The sequence below is a fragment of the Heptranchias perlo genome, chromosome 13, assembly GCF_035084215.1.
Source record: "Heptranchias perlo isolate sHepPer1 chromosome 13, sHepPer1.hap1, whole genome shotgun sequence".
In the NCBI taxonomy this organism is placed as follows: Eukaryota; Metazoa; Chordata; class Chondrichthyes; order Hexanchiformes; family Hexanchidae; genus Heptranchias; species Heptranchias perlo.
The window spans coordinates 49,828,421-49,851,292 of record NC_090337.1 but is presented as its reverse complement, the minus strand read 5'-3'; the positions used below and the strand labels follow the sequence as shown (position 1 = coordinate 49,851,292).

The window sequence follows — 22,872 nt, the reverse complement described above, 5'->3', positions numbered from 1 at the left end:
TACTTGCCAAAATGCGTACTTAATATCACTGTTAATCACATCTTGACTGCAGTAATGCAAATTTAAATTCATTTGATTAAAATAAAAGTGGCAACTATTGAAAAATAATTTCCTTCAAAGAATAAAGTAATTTTGAAAAGCACAAAAGCAGCCCTGAAAGGCTATTCTTCAGTGTATCTTTGGTCAGTGACTTCCTGAACATTTGGAGGCTTTTGACTCTATCGACCCATGACACTTCTGAAGAGTTAGCGACAAAGACGCTGACATCAGTCTAACGAGAAAAACTTGATAGTTTGGCTAATTGCCACATAAATCAGGAAAGAAGCACCAAGAGAAAGAGGCCCCTTTCACACCAAAATAAGACTGAAGAAGTCTGTTATAAACATTTATGAGAGCCCGCACACATAGCCAAACCTATTATCCAGTCAAAAACTTGGTGCTCAGCACAAACAGGCTGTATTGATAGGAATGGCTCTATTATTAAGACTAAGATGTAAATCTAAACTTTATTCATGCTTTCTTCAAGATCTAAATTAATTGTCCACTGATTGTTCAAAACAAACAAGAACTACTTTAAAAATGTGGGTGCCTTACATGATATAGGATTACATTTACATCAGTTATCTTGTTAAACTATTGACTAAATAGAATGTCCAGTTTTTCATCAGATCATAAGAAATAGGAGCAGCAGTAGGCTATACGGCCCCTCGAGCCTGCTCCACCATTCAATAAGATCATGGCTGATCTTCTACCTCAACTCCACTTTCCCGCCCTATCCTCATATCCTTCGATTCCCTTGGTGTTCAAAAATCTATCAATCTCAGTTTTGAATATACTCAATGATTGAGCATCCACAGCCCTCTGAGGTAGAGAATTCCACAGATTCACAATCCTTTGAGCGAAGACATTTTTCCTCATCTCAGTCCTAGATGGCCAAGCCCTTAGCCTGAGACTATGTCCCCAGTTCTAGACTCTCCAGCTAGGGGAAACAGTCTCTCAGCATCTTCCCGGTCAAGCCCTCTCAGAATTTTATACATTTCAATGAGATCACCTCTCATTCTTCTAAACTCGAGAATATAGGCCCATTCTACTCAATCTCTCTTCATAGGACAACCCTCTCATCCCAGGTATCAATCTAGTGAACCTTCGTTGCATCCCCTCTAAGGCAAGACAACCAAAACGGTACACAGTACTTCAGGTGTGGTCTCACCAAACCCCTATATAATTGCAGCAAGACTTCCTTACTCTTGTACTCCAACCCCCTTGCAATAAAGGCTAACATACCAATTGCTTTCTGTACTGCATGATAACTTTGTGATTTGCGTACTTTGTGATTTGCGTACAAGGACATCTAAATCCCTCTGAATACCAACATAGACTAGTCTCTCACCTTTTAAAAAATATTCTGCTTTTCTATTCTTCCTACCAAAGTGGATAATTTCACATTTCCCCACATTATACTCCATCTGCCACCTTCTTGCCCAATCACAACCTGTCTATATCCCTTTGCAGACTCTTTGCATCCTCCTCACAGCTTACTTTCACACATAGCTTTGTATCGTCAGCAAACTTGGATACATTACACTCGGTCCCCTCATCTAAGTCATTGATATAGATTATAAATAGCTGAGGCACCCCGCTAGTTACAACCTACCAAACCGAAAACGACCCGTTTATTCCTACTCTCTGTTTTCTGTCTGTCAAGCAATCCTCAATCCATGCTAATACGTTACCCCAAATCCCATGAGCCGTAAGCTTGTGTAACAACCTGTTTTGTGGCACCTTGTCGAGTGCCTTTTGAAAATCCAAATATACTACATCCACTGGTTCCCCTTATTTACCCTGTCAGTTACACCCTCAAAAAATTTTAATAGATGTAAAACACGATTTCCCTTTCATAAAACCGTGCTGACTCTGCCTAATCATTTTCTAAGTGCCCTGTTACCACATCCTTAATATTGAATGCTAGCACTAGCCTATAGTTCCCTGTTTTCTTTCTCCCTCCTTTCTTGAATAACAAAGTTACATTTGCTACCTTCCAATCCACAGGGAGCATTCTAGAATCTAGGGAATTCTGGAAGATCAAAACCAATGGATCCACTATCTCTGCTGCCACCTCTTTTAAAACCCAAGGGTGTAGGCCATCAGGTCTGGGAATTTGTCGGCTTTTAGTTCCATTAATTTCTCCAGTACTTATTCTTTACTAATATTAATTACTTTAAGTTCCTCACTCTCATTATATCTTTGGCTCCCCACTTTTTTGTGTCTTCTATTATGAAGACAGATACAAAATATTTGTTTTAACGACTCTGCCATTTGCTTATTCCCCATTATAATTTAATCCTGTCTCTGCCTCCAAGGGACCCATGTTTACTTTCACTAATCTCTCCCTTTTTACGTACTTGTAGAAGCTCTTGCAATCTGTTTTTATATTTCCTTGCTGGTTTACTCTCATTCTATTTTCTCCCTCTATCAATCTCTTGGTCATCCTTTGCTAATTTTTAAAACCCTCCCAATCCACAGGTTTACTACTCTTTTTGGCAATATTATGAGTCTCTTTTAATCTAATACTATCCTTAACTTCTCCAGTTAGTCAGAGTTGAACCACTTTTCCCATGGAATTTTTATTCCTCAAGGGAATGTATATTCGTTGAGAATTATGACGTATTTCTTTAAATGTTCACCATTGCTTATCTACCATCATATAGAATCATAGAATAGTTACAGCACAGAAGGTGGTCATTCGGCCCATCGAGCCTGTGCCGGCTCTTTCTAAGAGCAATCCAGTTAGTCCTATTCCCCCACTCTTTCCCCGTAGCCCTGCAAATTTTTTCTCTTCAAATATTTATCCTATTCTTTTTTGAAAGCTGTAATTGAATCTCCAGCCACCTTTCAGGCAGTGCATTCCAGATCTTAACTACTTGCTGCAGAAAGAAGTTTTTCCTCACGTCGACTTTGGTTCTTTTGCCAATCACATTAAATTTGTGTCTTCTGCTTCTCAACCCTTCCACCAACGGGAACAGTTTCTCTTTATTTACTTTATCTAAACCAGTCATGATTTTAAACACTTCTATCAAATCTCCTCTCAACCGTCTCTGCTCCAAGGAGAACAACCCTAGCTTCTCCAGTTTATCCACGTAACTGAAGTCCCTCATCCCTGGAACCATTCTAATAAATCTTTTCTGCACCCTCTCTAAGGCCTTCACATCCTTCCTAAAGTGCGGTGCCCAGAATTGGACACAATACTCCAGTTGTGGTCGAACCAGTATTTTATAAAGGTTCAACATAACTTCCTTGCTTTTGTACTCCATGCCTCCATTTATATAGCCAAGGTTCCCATATGCTTTTCTTAAAACTGCTTTCTCAACCTGTCCTGCCACCTTCAAAGATTTGTGTACATATACCCCCAGGTCTCTCTGTTCCTGCACCATTTAGTTTATATTGCCTCTCCTCTTTCTTCCTGCCAAAATGTATCACTTCGCACTTCTCTGCATGAAATTTCATCTGCCATGTGTTCACCCATTCCACCAGCCTGTCTATTTCCTCGTGAAGTCTATTACTATCCTCCTCACTGTTTTTTACACTTCCAAGTCTTGTGTCATCTGCAAATTTTGAAATTTGCCCTGTATACCCAAGTCCAAGTCATTTGTATGAAAAAAAAGCAGTGGTCCTAGTACCGACCCCTGGGGAACACCACTGTATACCTTCCTCCAGTCCAAAAAACAACTGTTCATCACTACTCTCTGTTTCCTGTCACTTAGCCAATTTTGTATCCATGCTGCCACTGCCCCCTTTATTCTATGGGCTTCAATTTTGCTGACAAGCCTATGATGTGGCACCTTTTCAAACGACTTTTGAAAGTCCATATACACATTACCCTCATCAACCATCTCTGCTACCTCATCAAAAAACTCAATCAAGTTAGTTAAACACAATTTGCCTTTAACAAATCCATACTGACTTTCCTTTATTAATCCACATTCGTCCAAGTGATTATTAATCTTGTCCCGGATTATCGTTTCTAAATGTTTCCTCACCACCGAGGTTAAACTGGCTGGTCTGTGGTTCCCAGGTTTATCCTTTTACCCTTTTTTGAACAAGGGTGTAACATTTGCAATTCTCCAGTCCTCTGGCACCACCCCCATATCTAAGGAGGGTTGGAAGATTATGGCCAACTCCTCTACAATTTTCACCCGTACTTCTCTCAGCAACCTAGGATGCGTCCCATCCAGATTGGATGACTTATCTACATTAAGCATAGTTAGCCTTTCTAGTACCTCCTCTATCAATTTTCACCCCATCCAGTATCTCAACTATCTCCCTTTTTACTGTGACTTTGGCAGCATCTTCTTCCTTGGTAAAGACAGATGCAAAGTACTTATTTAGTACCTCAGTCATACCCTCTGCCTCCATGCGTACATCTCCTTTTTGGTCCCTAATCAGCACCATCCCTTCTCTTACTACCCGTTCACAATTTATATGCCTATAGAAGACTTTTGGTTTCCCTTTTGTTAGCCGCCAGTATATTCTCATACTCCCTCTTTGCCCCTCTTATTTCCCTTTTCACTTCTCCTCTGAACTTTCTATATTCAGCCTGGTTCTCACTTGTATTATCAACCCGATATCTGTCATACACCCACTTTTTCTCCTTCATCGTATTCTCTACCGCCATCATCCAGGGAGCTCTGGCTTTGATTGCCCTACCTTTCCCCCTCGTGGGAATGTACCTAGACTGTACCCAAACCATCTCCGCTTTAAAGGCCACCCATTGTTCGATTACAGTTTTGCCTGCTAATCTTTGATTCCAATTTACGTGATCCATTCTCAATCCACTGAAATTGGCCCTCCTCCAATGGACTCCAGATTGCTCCTTGTCCTTTTCCATAACTAATCTAAACCTTGATACCATGGTCACTGTTCCCTAAATGTTCCCCAGTGACACGTGCTCCACTTCACCCACCTCATTTCCCAGAACCAGATCCAACAATACCTCCTTCCTCATTGGGCCGGAAATATACTGATCAAGAAAGTTCTCCTGAACGCACTTTAGAAATTCCTCCCCCTCTTTGCCATTTACACTATTACTATTCCAGTCTATATTAGGATAGTTGAAGTCCCCCATTATCACTACTCTGTGGCTTTTGCATCTCTCTAATTTCCCTGCAAATTTTCTCCTCTATATCTTTCCCACTAGTTGGTGGCCTATAAAATGCACTCAGTAGTGTAATGGCACCTCTTATTTCTTAACTCTAACCAAATAGATTCTGTCCTTAACCCCTCTCTCTCCAGCACTGCAATATTCTCCTTAATCAATACTGCCATCCCCACTCTCCTTTTTTTCCTTCCCTATCTTTCCTGAACATCTTGTGTCTTTTAAACTAATTTCCCAATCTACCTTTATGGTATTTGGGCTTACTACAGTGATAATTTCAGATTACGTTCCATGATTATGTACACGTGTGGAAGATTCAACCAGTGATAATGCGGACTGAATTAAAAATCAATTATTTGTGATACATACGAACACTGTTTATCATGAAAATGGAACTTATTTTTGGTGGGGGTGGGTGGGGAGAAGGGGTCAGTATTGTCTAAGGAAATGAGATTGCAGAACACAAACAAAAAAAACAAATCTCGTAAAGATTAATAGAAGTTGTGATAGAGCTGACAAGCACTTGAAACTGATCTGAAGCCTCTTTTTCCAGGATTGTCTTGCAAACATGAATGTTTGGCTTTCATTGAATAGCCAAGTTTATAACAAAGAAATTGATAGGGAATGAGTGTCAAATCTGGCTTTCAGAGATCCCATTTTTGAAGGAGTATATGATTAGAATTATTTTGCCTCTTTCTGCCTGAATTTTTGACGAATTCTGAGACAAAGAAGGAATAAAATGCTGTTCTTTGACAACAACCACCTGTCCAGTGACATGTTCCTCAAGGAGGGAAACCTCTTGTTCTTGGATCTAACAGAGATCCATGTTCCAACAACACCATTCATGAAATAGAAAATGATTACCTACCAGTCAGGGTCGTCTTCAATCTTCAAATGGAAAGTATCCCTGACAGCAAATGAAAAGAGTCTCTTTATTGTTGGTTCTTTGAGTATTTAATCTTAGTGATATCGAAGCATCAGTCAGATGGTGATCTCCTGTATTATAAAAAGTATTCCTCCAGGACATCACTGTCCTTTTCCCAGAAGTGATAAGGTATAACAACATAGTATTACAACATATCAGTAATAATAGGTAACTATCCAAAAGGGAAGGGTGATGGATGCTATGTGAAGGATGTTTCCTGTTCAAAGGATTAAAAAGACACTACTGATACATAATCTTGCTCTCTTTATTTACATTCTCCACACCCACTGAATGTACTAGTAGTTGTATCCCTTCAACGGGCAACACATCCAGTGGCCAGAATGATCATAGAATAATTACCATCGATGGAGAACACAAGGATGTACAGCTGCTGCATGGAAAGAATCAGTGGTAGTTAAACGGGCAGGGACTGAGATATAAGGAATCGCATTAAAAGGTATAAATTTGTTAACTGCCAGGGTAGATATAGGAGAAAGCTATAGACTGTTGTGAGATTGGAGCAGAAAGTGGTTAGTCACAATTGCACATGGTACGTGCATCTGGGCATTGCATTGGCCAACATCTTTTAACTGCATCAGAAATTCCTTCACAGAAGTATATGGATTCTGCTCAATGGCTTCTCCTTTGCTGCCAGCAATACCAACTTCTTGAGAGGCAAAGAATCGTGCCCTTGCCTTGCAGGAAACATGTGGGGTCGAGGTTACAATGACTGTTGACAAAGTAGTGGAAGGGCCCATGGACCCAAGTACAACTGAGGCCTGGGCAGGGCTTTGATCAATGACTAGGACCTATTTCCAGTGGTAGATAGGATGCGCTTGCCAAACTGTTTGTGCAAAAATACCCTTAAAGGGATTGACTCTGGCTTGTGGTATCTGTGTAACATTTCAGAAGCTGCATGATGCCAAGTACCAGAAGACCCTCAAGACTGTAAATATAACTCTAAATGGCCTTTACGGTTTCTTTACTGTCCCATTGTTCTTTACAGCTAATTGGAATGTTAGTCCTGAGGTTTGGTTCAAATTCCTCCAGTAGTGGTGCTCTCTGCTTCCTTTCCAAAGCACACCAATTACATGGAGTTCTTGCAGCACAAATGTAGCTTGGCACAATGCAGTTTTTAATATTTCTGGGGAACTTCGTATCACTGGCCAGTTATTTTCTTCATCAAGAGTGCAGTTCTTAGCTGTCTTGGGGCAAGATGCTGACATTATGACAAAGAGTGACTGCCAAGTCCAATTGGCTGGTGGTATCTGCTCTACAATTGATTGGGCCAAGGTGCTCAACCACAAGGATATTGTGACCATGAAGCCTGGAACAGGGTCAGTGTGACTCCATCTGCGTGACTGTCAATAGGATGGACCAAATAGCAGATGTAACCAATGATTTCCTCATCTCTGCAGCTGAATTCAGAAACAAACTGAAGCTACAGCCTGCTAGATGCTCAATTGCCAAGCAGCTGCTTGTTTGAATAGCCAAGGCAAGACAGCTCCCTGCTGAAAGCAGAGTGCCTTAAAATGTCCTACTGAAAGCCATTTAAAAAAAAAATTGTTCATGGGATGTGGGCGTCGCTGGCAAGTCCAGCATTTATTGCCCATCCCTAATTGTCCTTGAGAAGGTGGTGGTGAGCCACCTTCTTGAACTGCTGCAGTCCGTGTGGTGAAGGTTCTCCCACAGTGCTGGTGGATTGGGAGTTCCAGGATTTTGACCCAGCAACGATGAAGGAACGGCGATATATTTCCAAGTCGGGATGGTGTGTGACTTGGAGGGGAACATGCGGATGGTGTCGTTCCCATGTACTTGCTGCCCTTGTCCTTCAAGGTAGCAGAAGTCGCGGGCTTGGGAGGTGCTGTCGAAGAAGCCTTGGCGAGTTGCTGCTGTCCATCCTGTGGATGGTACACACTGCAGCCATGGTGCACCGGTGGTGAAGGGAGTGAATGTTTAGGGTGGTGGATGGGGTGCCAATCAAGCGGGCTGCTTTGTCCTGGATGGTGTCGAGCTTCTTGAGTGTTGTTGGAGCTGCACTCATCCAGGCAAGTAGAGAGTATTCCATCACAATCCTGACTTGTGCCTTGTAGATGTTGGAAAGGCTTTGGGGAGTCAGGAGGTGAGTCACTCGCCGCAGAATACCCAGCCTCTGACCTGCTCGTTTAGCCACAGTATTTATGTGGCTGGTCCAGTTAAGTTTCCGGTCAATGGCGACCTCCAGGATGTTGATGGTGGGGGATTTGGCGATGGAAATGCCATTGAATGTCAAGGGGAGGTGGTTAGACTCTCTCTTCTTGGAGATGGTTATTGCCTGGCGCGAATGTTACTTGCTATTTATCAGCCCAAGCCTGGATGTGGTCCAGGTCTTGCTGCATGCAGGCACGGACTGCTTCATTATCTGAGGGGTTGCGAATGGAACTGTACACTGTGCAATCGTCACCGAACATCCCCATTTCTGACCTTATGATGGAGGGAAGGTCATTGATGAAGCAGCTGAAGATGGTTGGGCCGAAGACACTGCCCTGAGGAACTCCTGCAACAATGTCCCTGGGGCTGAGATGATTGGCGTCCAACAACCATTACCATCTTCCTTTGTGCTAGGTATGACTCCAGCCACTGGAGAGTTTTCCCTCTGATTCCCATTGACTTCAATTTTACTAGGGCTCCTTGGTGCCACACTCGGTCAAATGCTGCCTTGATGTCAAGGGCAGTCACTCCCACCTCACCTCTGGAATTCAGCTCTTTTGTCCATGTTTGGACCAAGGCTGTAATGAGGTCGGGAGCCGAGTGGTCCTGGCGGAACCCAAACTGAGCATCAGTGAGCAGGTTATTGGTGAGTAAGTGAAATAATAAAGAGCTGTTGCATTGATATTCATTAGCAGTACCTGATACGACTAAACACCCATATGAAAAAAGTGCTGGGCAGCAATACATTTAGTTGTTAATTCTACATTGCTGTTGGAGAGTTGTGTCCACAGCTTCTCCTTAGAGGCCTGGATTACCTAATTGTGGATCACACGCCTGTAGTTCTTCCTTGCACTCCACAGTTTGTCATCTACTGTGGGTCTGCCTCATGCCTACTGCTAGCAGAGGAAAGGAGGTGAACTTCTTATGGGTCCTCCAATAGCAGCAGTGCAGTGGTAAACCAAAATGGGGCGTGGACTTGTAGGTTTGAGGTTTCCTTCAGCACCACTTTCATGGCACTATAAAAAAAAGTGTCTTAAATAAGGTACAAGCATAATGAGAGGCAATTCACTGCTTTTGGAGCACTCCACATTACCAAGGCTACATTTTCAAATCTTTTACCTTAATGCTCAAGTGGAAAAGCAGGCTTTTTTTTTTGCTAAAGTTTGAACGCAAGGAATGTGCCAATCATTATTTTCAGGATTCACCCCTTACCGAGGGGAGAAAAGTATATCTACTCAAGCCTGATTTCTGTGGACAGGAGAGGAAAGGAGAAAAAGGAATGGAAATGGGGAAGAAGGGTCACTGAGAATTTAGCAAGAATGTTCCCTTTTTAAAAAGAACACAATGCTGCTGAAGGAGAATGAAGGGGGTCCCCACTGCAGTATTGGACTGTCTCTGTAGTGCTGCATAGCACATTTAAAAAAATAAATAAAGGTGCAAAGGCATTGCTCATGGATGTCTGGGCAAAGAATAGAGATTTTGTAGCCTTCAAAAAGCCTCGTCAAACAAAACAACTTAACTACCTTCAATTACTACCGACATCTTGAACCATGAAGTTTGTTAATCTAACAAAATTTCACACACTTGTGGACATTCCAAAACTACAAATTCTGACACTATGATACATCAAGACAAAAGTGAAGCAGTTCAAGATCAAAGTGAAGCAGTTTATTTATAAAAATAACTAATTCAGGTCTTTTCAATATAAAACATAATGAACAAAAGATGAAGCAACATAGGCTTCTATTTAACACATTAAGTGGCCAAAATATATACCCTTTCTATTCTTTGAGTTCCTCAACAGACTGAGGTAAAGGTGCTACAGGTTAGGTTAGTAGCAACCAGAACAGTAAGATAAACACTGCACAAATCCATTAAAATTAATAATTAAAAGAAAATGAAAACTCATTTTCCATTTCACATGAAAAGCTAGAAACAAAATTTCCCCATTTATTTTAAGGGAAAATCCATCTACTTACATTCAAAATACCAGCTTTGGGACGCCAAGAATATGCTGGTTTCTCAAAAATGACAAACTGAAATTCTACTGAATGCTCCTCTTCCACATTTGATGCAGAACAAAAGATTTCATAATCGTCAAGTTGTATCAGAAGAGGAAACCTTCAATTGGGAGCCTGTGTCTCATTTCACAGATTTTATGGATTAGTGATAACAGCAATGCAAATTCAGAATTTCTATCTTTTCCCCCTTCTAAAACACAAGGCCATAGCAAGATTAACTCCAAAGAAACAATTAATTCTACAGAATAACCAAATTAAAATATATAAATTTCAAAACAAGTCTCAACATTAGGGCTGTTTTTTTTTTAAATAAAGTGAAAGAATTGTAATTAACATTAAGATGCTTTTGATAAAATGTATGAGTATCCTTTTAAAAAGTGGGCTGATGATATCGTGAGGGTATTGGCTTGAAAGAGTTACCCAGTTCAGGTGTGCCAGGGAACTATGTACAATTGATATTAAATAACTCTTGGATGAATAATCATCTCTATTAATGTCAATGTTATCTAATGTCAATGTGAGTGCTAGGTAAATTAATGGGTCTAAAGGCTGACAAGTCCGCTGGACCTGATGGCTTGCATCCGAGGGTCTTAAAGGAAGTGGCGACAGAGATAGTGGATGCATTGGTTATAATCTTCCAGAATTCACTAGATTCTGGAAAGGTCCCAGCGGGTTGGAAAACTGCAAACGTAACACCCCTACTCAAGAAGGGAGTGAGACAGAAATCAGGTAACTATAGACCAGTTTGCCTAACACTTGTCATTAGGAAAATGCTAGAATCCATTATTTAGGAAGTAGTAGCAGGACATTTGGAAACTCATAATACAATCAAGGAGAGTTAATATGGTTTTATGAAGGGGAAATTATGTCTGACAAATTTATTAGAGTTCTTTGAGGAAGTAAGGGGCAGGGTGGATAAAGGGGAACCAATGGATGCAGTATATTTGGATTTCCAAAAGGCATTCGATAAGGTGCCACATAAAAGATTACTGCACAAGAGTTCATGGTGTTGGAGGTAATATACTGGCATGGATAGAGGATTGGCTAACTAACAGAACACAAAGAGTCAGGATAAAAGGGTCATTTTCAAAATGGGAATCTGTAACTAGTGGGGTACCGCAGGGCTCAGTGCTGGGGCCTCAACTATTTACAATATATATCAATGACTTGGATGAAGGAACAGAGTGTCTTGTGGCCATATTTCCTGATGATAAAGATAGGTGGAAAAGCAAGTTGCGATGAGGACACAAGTGTCTGCAAAGGGATATTGACAGGTTAAACGAATGGGCAAAAATTTGGCAGATGGAATATAATGTGGGAAAATGTGAAGTCATCCACTTTGGGAGGAAAAATAAAAAAGCAAAATATTATTTGAATGGAGAAATACTACGGTACAGAGGGATCTGGGTGTCCTCGTACATGAAACACAAAAAGTCAACATACAGGTGTAGCAGGTAATCCGGAAGGCAAATGGAATATTGGCCTTTATTTCTAGGGGGATGGAGTGTAAAAGCAGGGCAGTCATGCTGCAACTGTACTGGGTGCTGGTGAGACCACACCTGGAGTACTGCGTACAGTTCTGGTGCCCTTATTTAAGGAAGGACATATTTGCATTGGAGGCAGTTCAGAGAAGGTTCACTAGGTTGATTCCGGGTATGGAAGGGTTATCTTATGAGGAAAGATTGAACAGGTTGGGTCTATACTCATTGGAGCTTAGAAGAATGAGGGGAGATCTTACTGAAACATACAAGATTCTGAGGGGACTCGACAGGGTAGATGCTGAGAGGATGTTACCCCTCATGGGGGAATCTAAAACTAGGGGGCATAGTCTCAGAATAAGAGGTTGCCCGTTTAAGACGGAAATGAGGAGGAATTTCTTCTCCCAGAGGGTCGTGAATCTTTGGAATTCTTTACCCCAAAAAGCTGTGGAGGCTGAGTCATTGAATACATTCAACGCTGAGTTAAGACAAATTTTTGATCAGCAAGGGAGTCAAAGGATATGGGGAAAGGGCGGGAACGTGGAGTTGAGGTAAAAATCAGATCAGCCATGATCTCATTAAATGGCGCAGCAGGCTCGAGGGGCCGAATGGGCTAGTCCTGCTCCTATCTCTTATGGTCTATCTTGTACGGTCACGCTCAGCATCATCTTCAAGCCAGCATTCCAATGAAGCCAACAGAACTCAATGCTCAAAAAAATATTCAGCGAATGATATCAAAAAAAGACTGAAGATGACATCTCATAGAAATATGAAAATTGAGCATTTTGAAATCAAACTGGACCCTCGGAGAAGGGTCTGCTACAAAATTGACAGATAAGATCAGAATCTCTCTTCTACCTTCAGAACCTCCTGTTTCAGCAGCTAGAAAATCAGGACACTGTTTGCCATTCAGGGTGAAGTGGCACTGTATTGAAATCACAATTCCAAATCTTCTATTAAATGAGTGTGTGTAATGCTAACCAAATCTTTCAAATACCAGAGTGAAAATTTTAATAATCAATTCCATTGTACTTTAAAAACTCATATGCAGCCCAATAGTACACAGCATGAACCAATATGCTATACCGTAATGTACCAGGGCATAGGTTTTGTGTTTTTGGCCATGATTCTCCATACAAGCGCCTGGTCATTCAAAGATGATCAGGAGTGGCTCCAAATAGAAATAAGGCACTTCCACATACAAGGGCGTTATGTGTGCTAGGAGCCAGGGCAGATAGTGAAGAACAAATCAAACTGCGCCGTTCTTATCGACCATTTATTGAGTAGAACTGGCAAAGGCAGGGGAACGACCTTCAATATGGAAAAGGTCATATTTCAAACCTTTCAATTAGGGAGCAGAATTTGGCATAGGAAACAAAATTATTCATTTTCTAGGGCAACCATGCTGGTATGGACACTGAGGCATCAATCCAGCTGCTAAGTTTCAAAATTAACATTTTCTGGAGGAAAAAGTAGACAGGACCTGGTTTGCTGAATGTTCCCATATCTTAGAATTCCTGTACATCATAGTCTTCCCCCATATCTAGTATTTTTCTCTCTCTATATACCTGCACATGAGAGGAAGGGGAAAAGTGTATATACATCTCCATACTTTTTTCATGCAGTTTGACTCATCCATATAGGATTTAGACCAATATATCGTATAACATTTACTTTTACTTTGGTTCCCTCATCTCCCGATCTGTAACTAGTCCACTAATCCAGTTGCGGGGAGAGTCAAAGCCATTTATTGACTGGTGGTTTGTGCCAGGCCTAATCCTCTAAACCCATTCTGCAGTCACACTCATTCCCATCTTCTGCATCACAACAAGTCCACTGTTATTTTTCTGTGGAGCCATTGAAAATAATGGAGGACGTTGACTGGGCAAGCTCCATCTCAAATTAAAAATAAACACTCTCATGGCCCAAGAGGAGCACGGCAGCCAAAAGAAATGGCTGCAGCACACGGTTCACACGCCACAATGTTTTGGGTGCATGACCAAGAGATGATACCCACACTACAGTACAATTTCAAGTTTTACTGGACACTAGAAATCCTACAGATCAGGGGATATCTGGAATTCTTTGCTTATATCTGTATTCTTGCTTGGAATCCCCAGACATGGGAGAATTAGTTAACATCTAATATCTTAATTGTGTTACCCTATGTGAAATAAGGCAAATATTAAAACATACCCATTTTGTGAAATTATTACAATTCACATCACATTAGCACTACTTGAGTTAACTTTTAAAATACCTATAATTTATGCACACGTTACGTATAAAGTTTTAATTTCCTTACGGAAATCTGACAAATAGGACATTTTATGAAAACAGGCCTTTTTTTAAATCTCTATGTAACAAGCTAACAAGTTTACAAATTGGTAAAACATTGTCTACCTGTTGTCATGTGATGCTGTGCAGAGTCAAGTCCTACATCACACTGCCTCAAATACACAACTGCTGCATCAATGCACTTCTTTAACAACAGCTGGAGCGCTATATTTAATAGAGGATTTAATGAAGCACTGGACTGTTGCTTGTTGTGTGGTCTCTTAGGATTGGAAAAATTATCTACAAGCTTCATTTTGGTTTACTTTAGCCTTTCTTGGGCTCACTCTTCATTTCTTTGGTCCAGAATTTGAGTGTGTCACTGTAATTTCACTTCCCCAAATGTTTACTGTTGTGGACTTTGCTGGTCCATGCTAATGAGGATCAAAGTTGAAAATATCAGCTTTAGTACATATCCCAATTAGCATCCAGAAATTAGAATGACCGAGTTAGAAGTGGACAGTTAAATGTTCAGGTTCAGGGATCTGCACGTACACTATCTGAAAACACAAGTCTTCTAGCTCACTGCCAAGTATCTAGCATTCTTGGTGTAAGTCTCCAACTAGTAAACATTCTGCTAAAATATTTGATTTTATGGAATAAAGCTTTCCCCCTTGCTAGTACAAAATTCTACAGCCAGTTAATAGACTTTTGTAACAGCAATTACAAACCACCACAAGGATATTTATTTATATGGTGAAATGAATACATAAACATCAACTCTGATTGTCAAAATCATTTTATGACGAGATAAAAAAAAATCAGAAATGCTAGTGTCTTATTTACAATCTAACAGATATGTAAAGGTTAACCACTAATGTCAGATACAATAATACCAGACTATATGATCATTTAGTAATAATTCAACATGAAGCAACACAATTTTATTAAATAATGTCTCAGTTTTAAAAAGAGTTCCATAAAATCTCTTTTTTCCACTTGAACATTTCATTTAAGGTGAGATGCAATTTCCTGAAACTCAAAAAGGAGGAGTTTTGTGCATTCATACCTATTAAGTAGAAGTCCTTTTGCGCAGTCTAAACACTTTCAACTTGCAGTGTTTCCAAATGCATTTGTTTCTATTTCCAGATTAAAGGTTGCTATTTCTGCATGTTTTTGCTCTTCAGTTGCAAAGATCAAGGGCTGATAGCCAACATCGTAGCTTGGCTCCATCATTCCATTCAACTCTAGATGATGAATTTCGACATCAAACGGCGTTGAGTTGCTTTGTGCTGCATTTTTTTCACAGCAAACTAAAGTCTAAATTAACAAGAGTTAGAATCCAACATAAAGCCAAAGCAGGCTGATGCAATTCCATACCTTCCCTCCAACCAAAATCATATGACAGAATAAAAGATTACAAGTAAATCAATTTAAAATATTTAGTCTCCTCCATTTTTGTTTCTAGCCGTTGCACATTTTTAATTGTTCAAAGAGAACATGTTTTCTAATTTAGATAAACTGGAGATCTGTCCATTTCTGACTAAACCCAAAATAACCTCCTCCAGCCCTACATCCCTCCAAGATCTCTGCATTCCTCCAATTCTTGCCTTTTGCGCATCCCCAATTTTAACTGCTCCACCACTGGCAGCCGTGCCTTCAGCTGGAATTCCCTCCCTAAAACGCTCCGCCTCTCTACCTCTCTCTCCTCCTTTAAAATGCTCCTTAAAACCTACTTCTTTGAACAAGCTTTTGCTCACTTGTCCTAATATCTCCGTATGTGGCTCAGTGTCAAGTTTTGTTTGGTAACGCTCCTGTGAAGCACCTTGGGATGTTTTACTACATTAAAAGCACTATATAAATGTAAGTTGTTGTTGTTAACCCCAAATTAGTTTCATAGTCAGGAATAAAAAAGTTGACACCAAGATCCAATTCAGTTCAAAAATGAATCCTCTTTGTCCTTGTTGAAATTTAACTTCCCTGTCAAAAAAGTTGCAGACCTGATGGTTATTATTCATACTAGCTGTGTGGTGTTGAAATGAACATTGCAACAAAATGATCCAACAGGAAATTACATTCGCTGCTTCATTAACTCTAGAACAAAATCTTATTCTTGTCTGAACCATATGCAGTTAGAAACATAGAAAATAGGAGCACGAGTAGGCCATTCGGCCCTTCGAGCCTGCTCCGCCATTCAATATGATCATGGCTGATCCTCTATCTCAATACCATATTCACGCTCTCCCCATACCTCTTGATGCCTTTTGTGTTTAGAAATCTAGCTCCTTCTTAAATATATTCAGTGACTTGGCCTCCACAGCCTTCTGTGGTAGAGAATTCCACAGGTTCACCTCTCTCTGAGTGAAGAAATTTCTCATCTCAGTCCTAAATGTCCTACCCCGTATCCTGAAACTATGACCCCTCATTCTGGACCCCCAGCCAGGGGAAACATCCTCCCTGCATCCAGTCTGTCAGAATTTTATATCTTTCAATGAGATAAAACATAAAAATGAAACAGTTCTATTTGATCATCACTGCTCTCCCCAAGTAGATATGTACAATAAACCAGTTCACCATTCTCATATTCCATTATTTGTCAACAGCCAATGAAGTTACTTTTGATATTTAGTTCTGGTTTCAGGACTCAATCTATTTTTACTATCATAATTTAATTTTTCCCTTTGATCAGGAACAGACCTAATTCTTTAATGTTTAAACAAAGATGTTATTTCATGCACCCAGACATAGTGTATTCTACAAACTGACTGCCTGAAACATGGACAATTGCATTCTTATAATAAATCCTGTGAAATTGTAATTTTATGGCATTTTTGATTGCATTCTCTAAAGAAGGTTGAGTAATTACTCCAGATTGCTTTTAGTAGAAGATTCACAAGTTGTCCTGTAAAATCTCAGTTTCTTTTTGAAGATGATAACACTTTTCAGCCCATTTTCATACAAAACAAATCTGAATGTTGCCCAAATCTCAATACAATCGTGGAACCAGGACTTGTAACATCTTTTATGGATAAAGAAAAACTGAGATGACTACTTTTTCATACAAAATGGTGAATTTTGCACCCTGCAAAGTAGTACAGGTTGTGATACTTTGGTTCAAATTTGAATCTGGACATTCTAGCTGAAATTTTCAAATGGAAGGTCAAATTACTCCTTCATATAATATTGAACATTTTGCATGATCAGATCCAAATATCTACATACTGTTGGTAACTTTTATACCTATTTGCAGTTTGGTATGTTTTAGAACCAAACAAAATGTGTAAGTAATTGTGCAAAGTCACAAGTTAAAAACATGGAATAATGAATATAAATTACCTCAAGGATGGGTTTCTACAAGCCACAAGTCTTGTACCTCATTTACAGTTACTCAACTAGGAGGGGGGTGGGGAAAAGAACAGGCAAATTTTTAATCTTAAATACTTTAGTATGGGAGGATAATCCCCTTTCTGGGTAGGTATTATTATAAAAAAAACAGGAAACTGCCTGGTTAAGAAATGTCCTATTTCTGAAATTCCACCCCCAAGTTTGAGTATTGACGAAGTATTAAGGTTAAAAATCAGCATAGTAATTACACGGCAGTGGGAGATTTAAAAAAAAAATTCACTCATGGGATGTGGGCGTCACTGGTGAGGCTGGCATTTATTGCCCATCCCTAATTGCCCTCGAGAAGGTGGTGGTGAGCCGCCTTCTTGAACCGCTGCAGTCCCTGTGGTGAAGGTTCTCCACAGTGCTGTTAGGAAGGGAGTTCCAGGATTTTGACCCAGCGACAATGAAGGAACGGTGATATATTTCCTAGTTGGGATGGTGTGTGACTTGGAGGGGAACGTGCAGGTGGTGGTGTTCCCATGTGCCTGCTGCTCTTGTCCTTCTAGGTGGCACATTGGATTGTCATATCGGCCTTTCACCTCAGTTAAAATGCAGCCTTGATTAAATGGAATGAAAGTCTTTTGTCTGCTGACCAGAACGATTTTAATGTGAAATAAGTTTGGACAACCTCAACACAGTGTCTAAAGGGTGTGGGGCTACAGTACAAAAAATAGCCTTAAATTTAGCCCTAAAACTGGCAATGTCACTTTAGAGCCCAAAAGGATGGCTGATTCAAGAATTGTCAAAATTCACAATGGTGCAGCAATGGTGCTTGAGAAGTTGGATTTATTGCATGTTGTTGGGACAGAAAGGAGGGAACTTTACTATAGTACTGGCTGTACTATGCCTTATCTGGGACTATTGAATACTGTCAGTTGATAAAATGGGTGAGGACTTCATCATGAAACCAAAATTCAATCATTCTGCCAAAATAAATTAAGGAAATTTGACAAACAATACTTACTGTGATATCGATGCTCTTTGGTAGTATATTTGTCTTGAACCAGGGAAAGACCTCAGAGATTTCTTTTTTTTGCTTCTCAGTGAATTTGGGTTGGTTTTTCTGCATCATTTTCAGCTTCTCTCTGTCCTCCTTTAGAACTGTTTCAACGTCCCTGAATTGTAACAATCATGATCAGCATGTTGATTGCACTTCTTTCTACTCAATCTTACAAAGCAAAATATTAAAAGCAAACATACTGTCAGCAATAACTGTACTTAACATATGACTCAAAGCAGTCTTTTAACAAGGTGACCACTACAAAGCACCAAGTGTCAATGGGAAAAAAACAAATCACACTTCAGTACTCAAATTTCACTGTGGAATCTCCGCGTATAATACTTCACTTGTCAGTTTATCTCTCTTCTCTCTGCCATTTTAGCAAAGGCATAACCCATTTAAAATGGTTGGGTTAACGCTGCTGGTAAAATGAAGAATAATTTCAGATGAACACATTAAGTGTTCAAATGCTAGTATCACAGTGAGTTTGTGCTGCTATTTCATCCTCTGTAAGCATATCTTAACTTAGCTATGAGCTTTGGTGTACTAATGCCCCATTTATTTTCCCAATATCTGAAGCACCTAGCGAGACCTAGAACCTTTTGTAAATTTTCTACAACTTGATCCTGTCAGGGCAATTATATTAGACTATTTGGATAACGTTACATCTTGAAATGTAAATTCTTCCAGGAGACTTGTATGCACCACATGTATGCAGGGAATTACTCGAATGCCAGATATCTAAATGTGGGTTTTAAGAATAAATCCCAGCCATCTATCGCCGATAACTAAAACATTTAGCAACTGAAACCAAGCCTAAAATCTGCTGGACTGCTGTCTCATTGTTATAATAAAATACGGCATTAAAGAAAAGTACATACTAGAATAGAACTCAATTGCATTCAATACAGATTATTTCTAAAACACCTGCTGTAATTATCAAATTGTGTATCTTTTTGTGCAAGAATCATTCCATAAAATGGAGCAGATTGCTGGCATCGACACCAACAGTTAATATTGACACAAGAACAGACCATAAATCAGAAATCCATTTATAGTACATATAATTTAATTTTAATAGATACCAGGAAATAATTTCAAAATGGTTAACATGTCTCTGGAGTTCAGAGTGTTATAAACTGTTCAACGTTGTGCTGGGTCTTTGATTTTATCCAAACCCAAAGATTCGATTACAAGGTATCTTTTATTCTTGACAGAGAATTGCGTTCAGAGATCAATTAAATTATTTAACCATTGCAAGGAATAGAAACCTTGTAAACTCCCCAGGCAGATTAGGAATACTGACGCAAACCTCAATCCTTAGTCTGTGCTGGGTGAGATCATTGATCTCACCCAGGGCAATTAATTGGAGCACCGCAAACATTCCCAGGACCCAGAGTGGAGAATAAATGGCGAGGGGGAAAGAAAATAAAAATGAGCTGGGGTCCCGGAGAGATCGGTCGGGGGCCAGGGAAGTGGGATGGGGGGTTGGAGAGATTGCGGGGGGTGGGGGGTGTCTGATCACGGGGAGGTTAACAGGTTTGCTTGGTGGGCTGGGGGGGGAAGCACTTCTGCTCCTCCTGGCCCACAAGCAGTGCTGGAAAGGCACTTAATTGTTGGATTCAGCCGTTCTCACCTACTTTCAGCTGCTGGATTTCCCCGAGGCCTGGGAAACCCGACCCGTAGGCATTAAATCTGAAACACAGCTAAAATTTGAGGCAAGCAGCTTCATTCAAATATTTAAATTAGGGAGCAGCCTCCAGAGAGCAGGTTAGTCGCCCACCCCCAATCCCCTCTCCATTAAAACCGGAATTAGGCTCGCTTGGAGGCAGGTTGCAGTCGGTTTTCACATTTTTCGAAATTTTAACTCGCCCGTTAAAATTACCCCCCATATTGCAAAAATAGGTCCGTCAAATATATGCAATTCCGATTTCTCAAGCCCTCAGAATGAAAATGGGTCTTCCCGATATTTCTCCCTCCATTAGAGTACTGTCGTTGGAATATAGTGATGTCCTTGCTGCAGTCAGAGGACATGCGGTAGATTTTCAACTCGCCATCCGAGCGTTAAACTGGTCTTGCAGATTGGCTGCCCGTTACAGAAACCACCTGATTTTAATTTCTATACTTTTGTATAACATGCAGCCGATCCCACAACACCAGTTTTAGACCTGGGTGGTAAGTTGAAAATCTACTCCTTGTTGTAAAAAATTGTTCTGTCAAACATATGCTAATCCAATTTCACATGCAGTCAGAATATAAATTGGCCTTTCTGATATTTCTCCCTCCAATAGAGCACCATTGTTTGAGATTCCCTTTTCTCTTACACAGGTAACACACGCTATACTATTCCTGTATCTCTGGTGGAGAAATGCACTTTTCAAACATCAAAAGGTTTGCTTTTCATAGTCTTATTTTTCACAAGGAACCTAAAAAGTGTTTAAAGCTCAATGTTTTTTGCTTTGTTTACTGCTCATTAAGTCTTTTGCTAACCTACAGAGCTGTGATAAATAACTGTAACCTCATCTACAGAAATAGGAGTAGAAACCAAAAGAGGGAGAGCAGGATAAGGGTCAACATGCAGGTAGGAAAATCAAGTTGAAATAATACATTATTTGAGCTTGGGTCATCTATGTTTAACTTTGTAAAAGCTTAAAAGCACACACTTGGGGGGGGGGGGGGGGTGGAGAAAGAGAAAGGAGGAAGAAGGCAGGAAAGGTTAATACTCCACATATTTTTTTGGTTTTTCTTTTATGGCGGGGGAACAGAGAAAGGAGGAAAGTACTTTTTGTCCTTAAAGAAAATAAAAACTGATATCTCAATAAAGATTCATAAAGCAAAAGGACAAGAAAGCACCATTTAAAGAAGCAAGGATCAAAAAATGATCAGTTTTCACACTGCATTGGAATACTGTATAATGAATACAACCAACCCATTTAGGTATATAGTGTATGCCTAAATATAAACTACAAGAGTTCAGAAAATTGGTTATTGGGCAACTCTAGACAACCAAATGGACAGCATCCTAATAGGTTAAAAAAAGGAGATATCTACCAATCTCTCCTTCACAAGTTTATGCCTCAAAACTACCAGCCAAAGGCAGTCTGGGAGCAAACAACAAGTAGAACTTCCTCTGATGTAAGGAATCTTACAACACCAGGTTATAGTCCAACAATTTTATTTTAAAATCACAAGCTTTCGGAGATTATCTCCTTCGTCAGGTGAGTGAGTCAAAATAAAATTGTTGGACTATAACCTGGTGTTGTAAGATTCCTTACATTTGTCCACCCCAGTCCATCACTGGCATCTCCACATCATTCCTCTGATGTGACATCATTAAGTAGAGTAATGCACAGAACTCACCATTCTTGTTCAGTGGGTCACTTGAGCAAACTTTCAGATGATCACAGCAAGGTATTTCAACATAAAATGCCAGTCTCGAGGCAGTCTTAAAATAGGTTTAAAATCATAATTGCAAGATTCAGTAAAAAAAAACGTGGATTAATGCAAAGGTAACATTTAGGGTTAAGTAAAAATTGAGCAAAATAAGCTTCCTATTTAAAGTTTAACACAATCACATTTTGTATCAGACACAAAGAATGGAAAGCTTTTGAAACACCTCTCAACAAAATCTCCACTTGGATTTCCAGCACTGACCTCGATGGAATCTGGTAGGTCATCATGGTTGTCCCATCTGTATTTGCCATCGATAGCCAGACTGCGTCCTGGAGTACATAATTAGTGAAGTGGTCACTCTCCTCGGTCCCTATTCTTATTTTTGACTTGTGGTCTTTTTCAGAGGAGTCAATGCTTCCAAAATATTTGCTGGTGTTGCTCAGATGGCTACTACCTAATAATGATTTTAAAAAAGACATCCATAACAGAACTCAATTTAGAGGAAAATAATCATCAATATGGTCAGTGGTTAGATCAAAGAACAAAAACACAAGGAAACATGGAATTAATAAAGGCTATTCTGTCGATCAAGCTTGCTGCTTCCACAGGAATATGCAACCTGCCCTAAAATATAGAGTCTATCTCATTTCGTCACTCAAGAGCAAGGTCTATAAAGAATCCTTAGGATTTCGATAGTTAATCAAACCTGCCCAGTTACCTTCCACGGGCCTATCAGCACAGAAATCAAAGTGCTCCATGAAGTATTTAATCATCTTGCCGCAAATGTTCCACAGAGCTCTTCCTGATCTCCTGCCGTAACTTCAGTGGAAACCCTGGAGAAACAAAGTTCTGGTGGGAGCTCAGGAGAACTCCGTGGAAATTCTATCCCCTCGTATCCGTACAAACTTCAATTCCATTCTCAAGCTAATATCTACAAATTCTTGAAGGAATTCATCTACACTGCATTAACTGCTTTTTCTGAGAAGCTGCTCCACCTGTCTATGTTTGTGAGAGAGCAAATGAAGGGGAGAAGATCTTCTAACCTCTTAATT

At 40.0% G+C, this 22,872-nt stretch overlaps 1 protein-coding gene across 1 annotated transcript in view; it reads right to left on the bottom strand.

Moving 5' to 3' along the window:
* Positions 1 to 14,881: 14,881 nt before the first annotated feature.
* Positions 14,882 to 22,872, bottom strand: part of per2 (period circadian clock 2) — a 66,347-nt gene continuing 58,356 nt past the window's right edge. The window contains exons 21-23 of the mRNA XM_067994689.1: positions 22,082 to 22,274; positions 18,392 to 18,542; positions 14,882 to 15,360 (exon numbers count right to left, since the gene is read on the bottom strand). Of these exons, the coding sequence (XP_067850790.1) occupies positions 15,148 to 15,360; positions 18,392 to 18,542; positions 22,082 to 22,274 (557 nt within the window). The 3' untranslated portion in view covers positions 14,882 to 15,147. The remainder of the gene's footprint in view (positions 15,361 to 18,391; positions 18,543 to 22,081; positions 22,275 to 22,872) is intronic.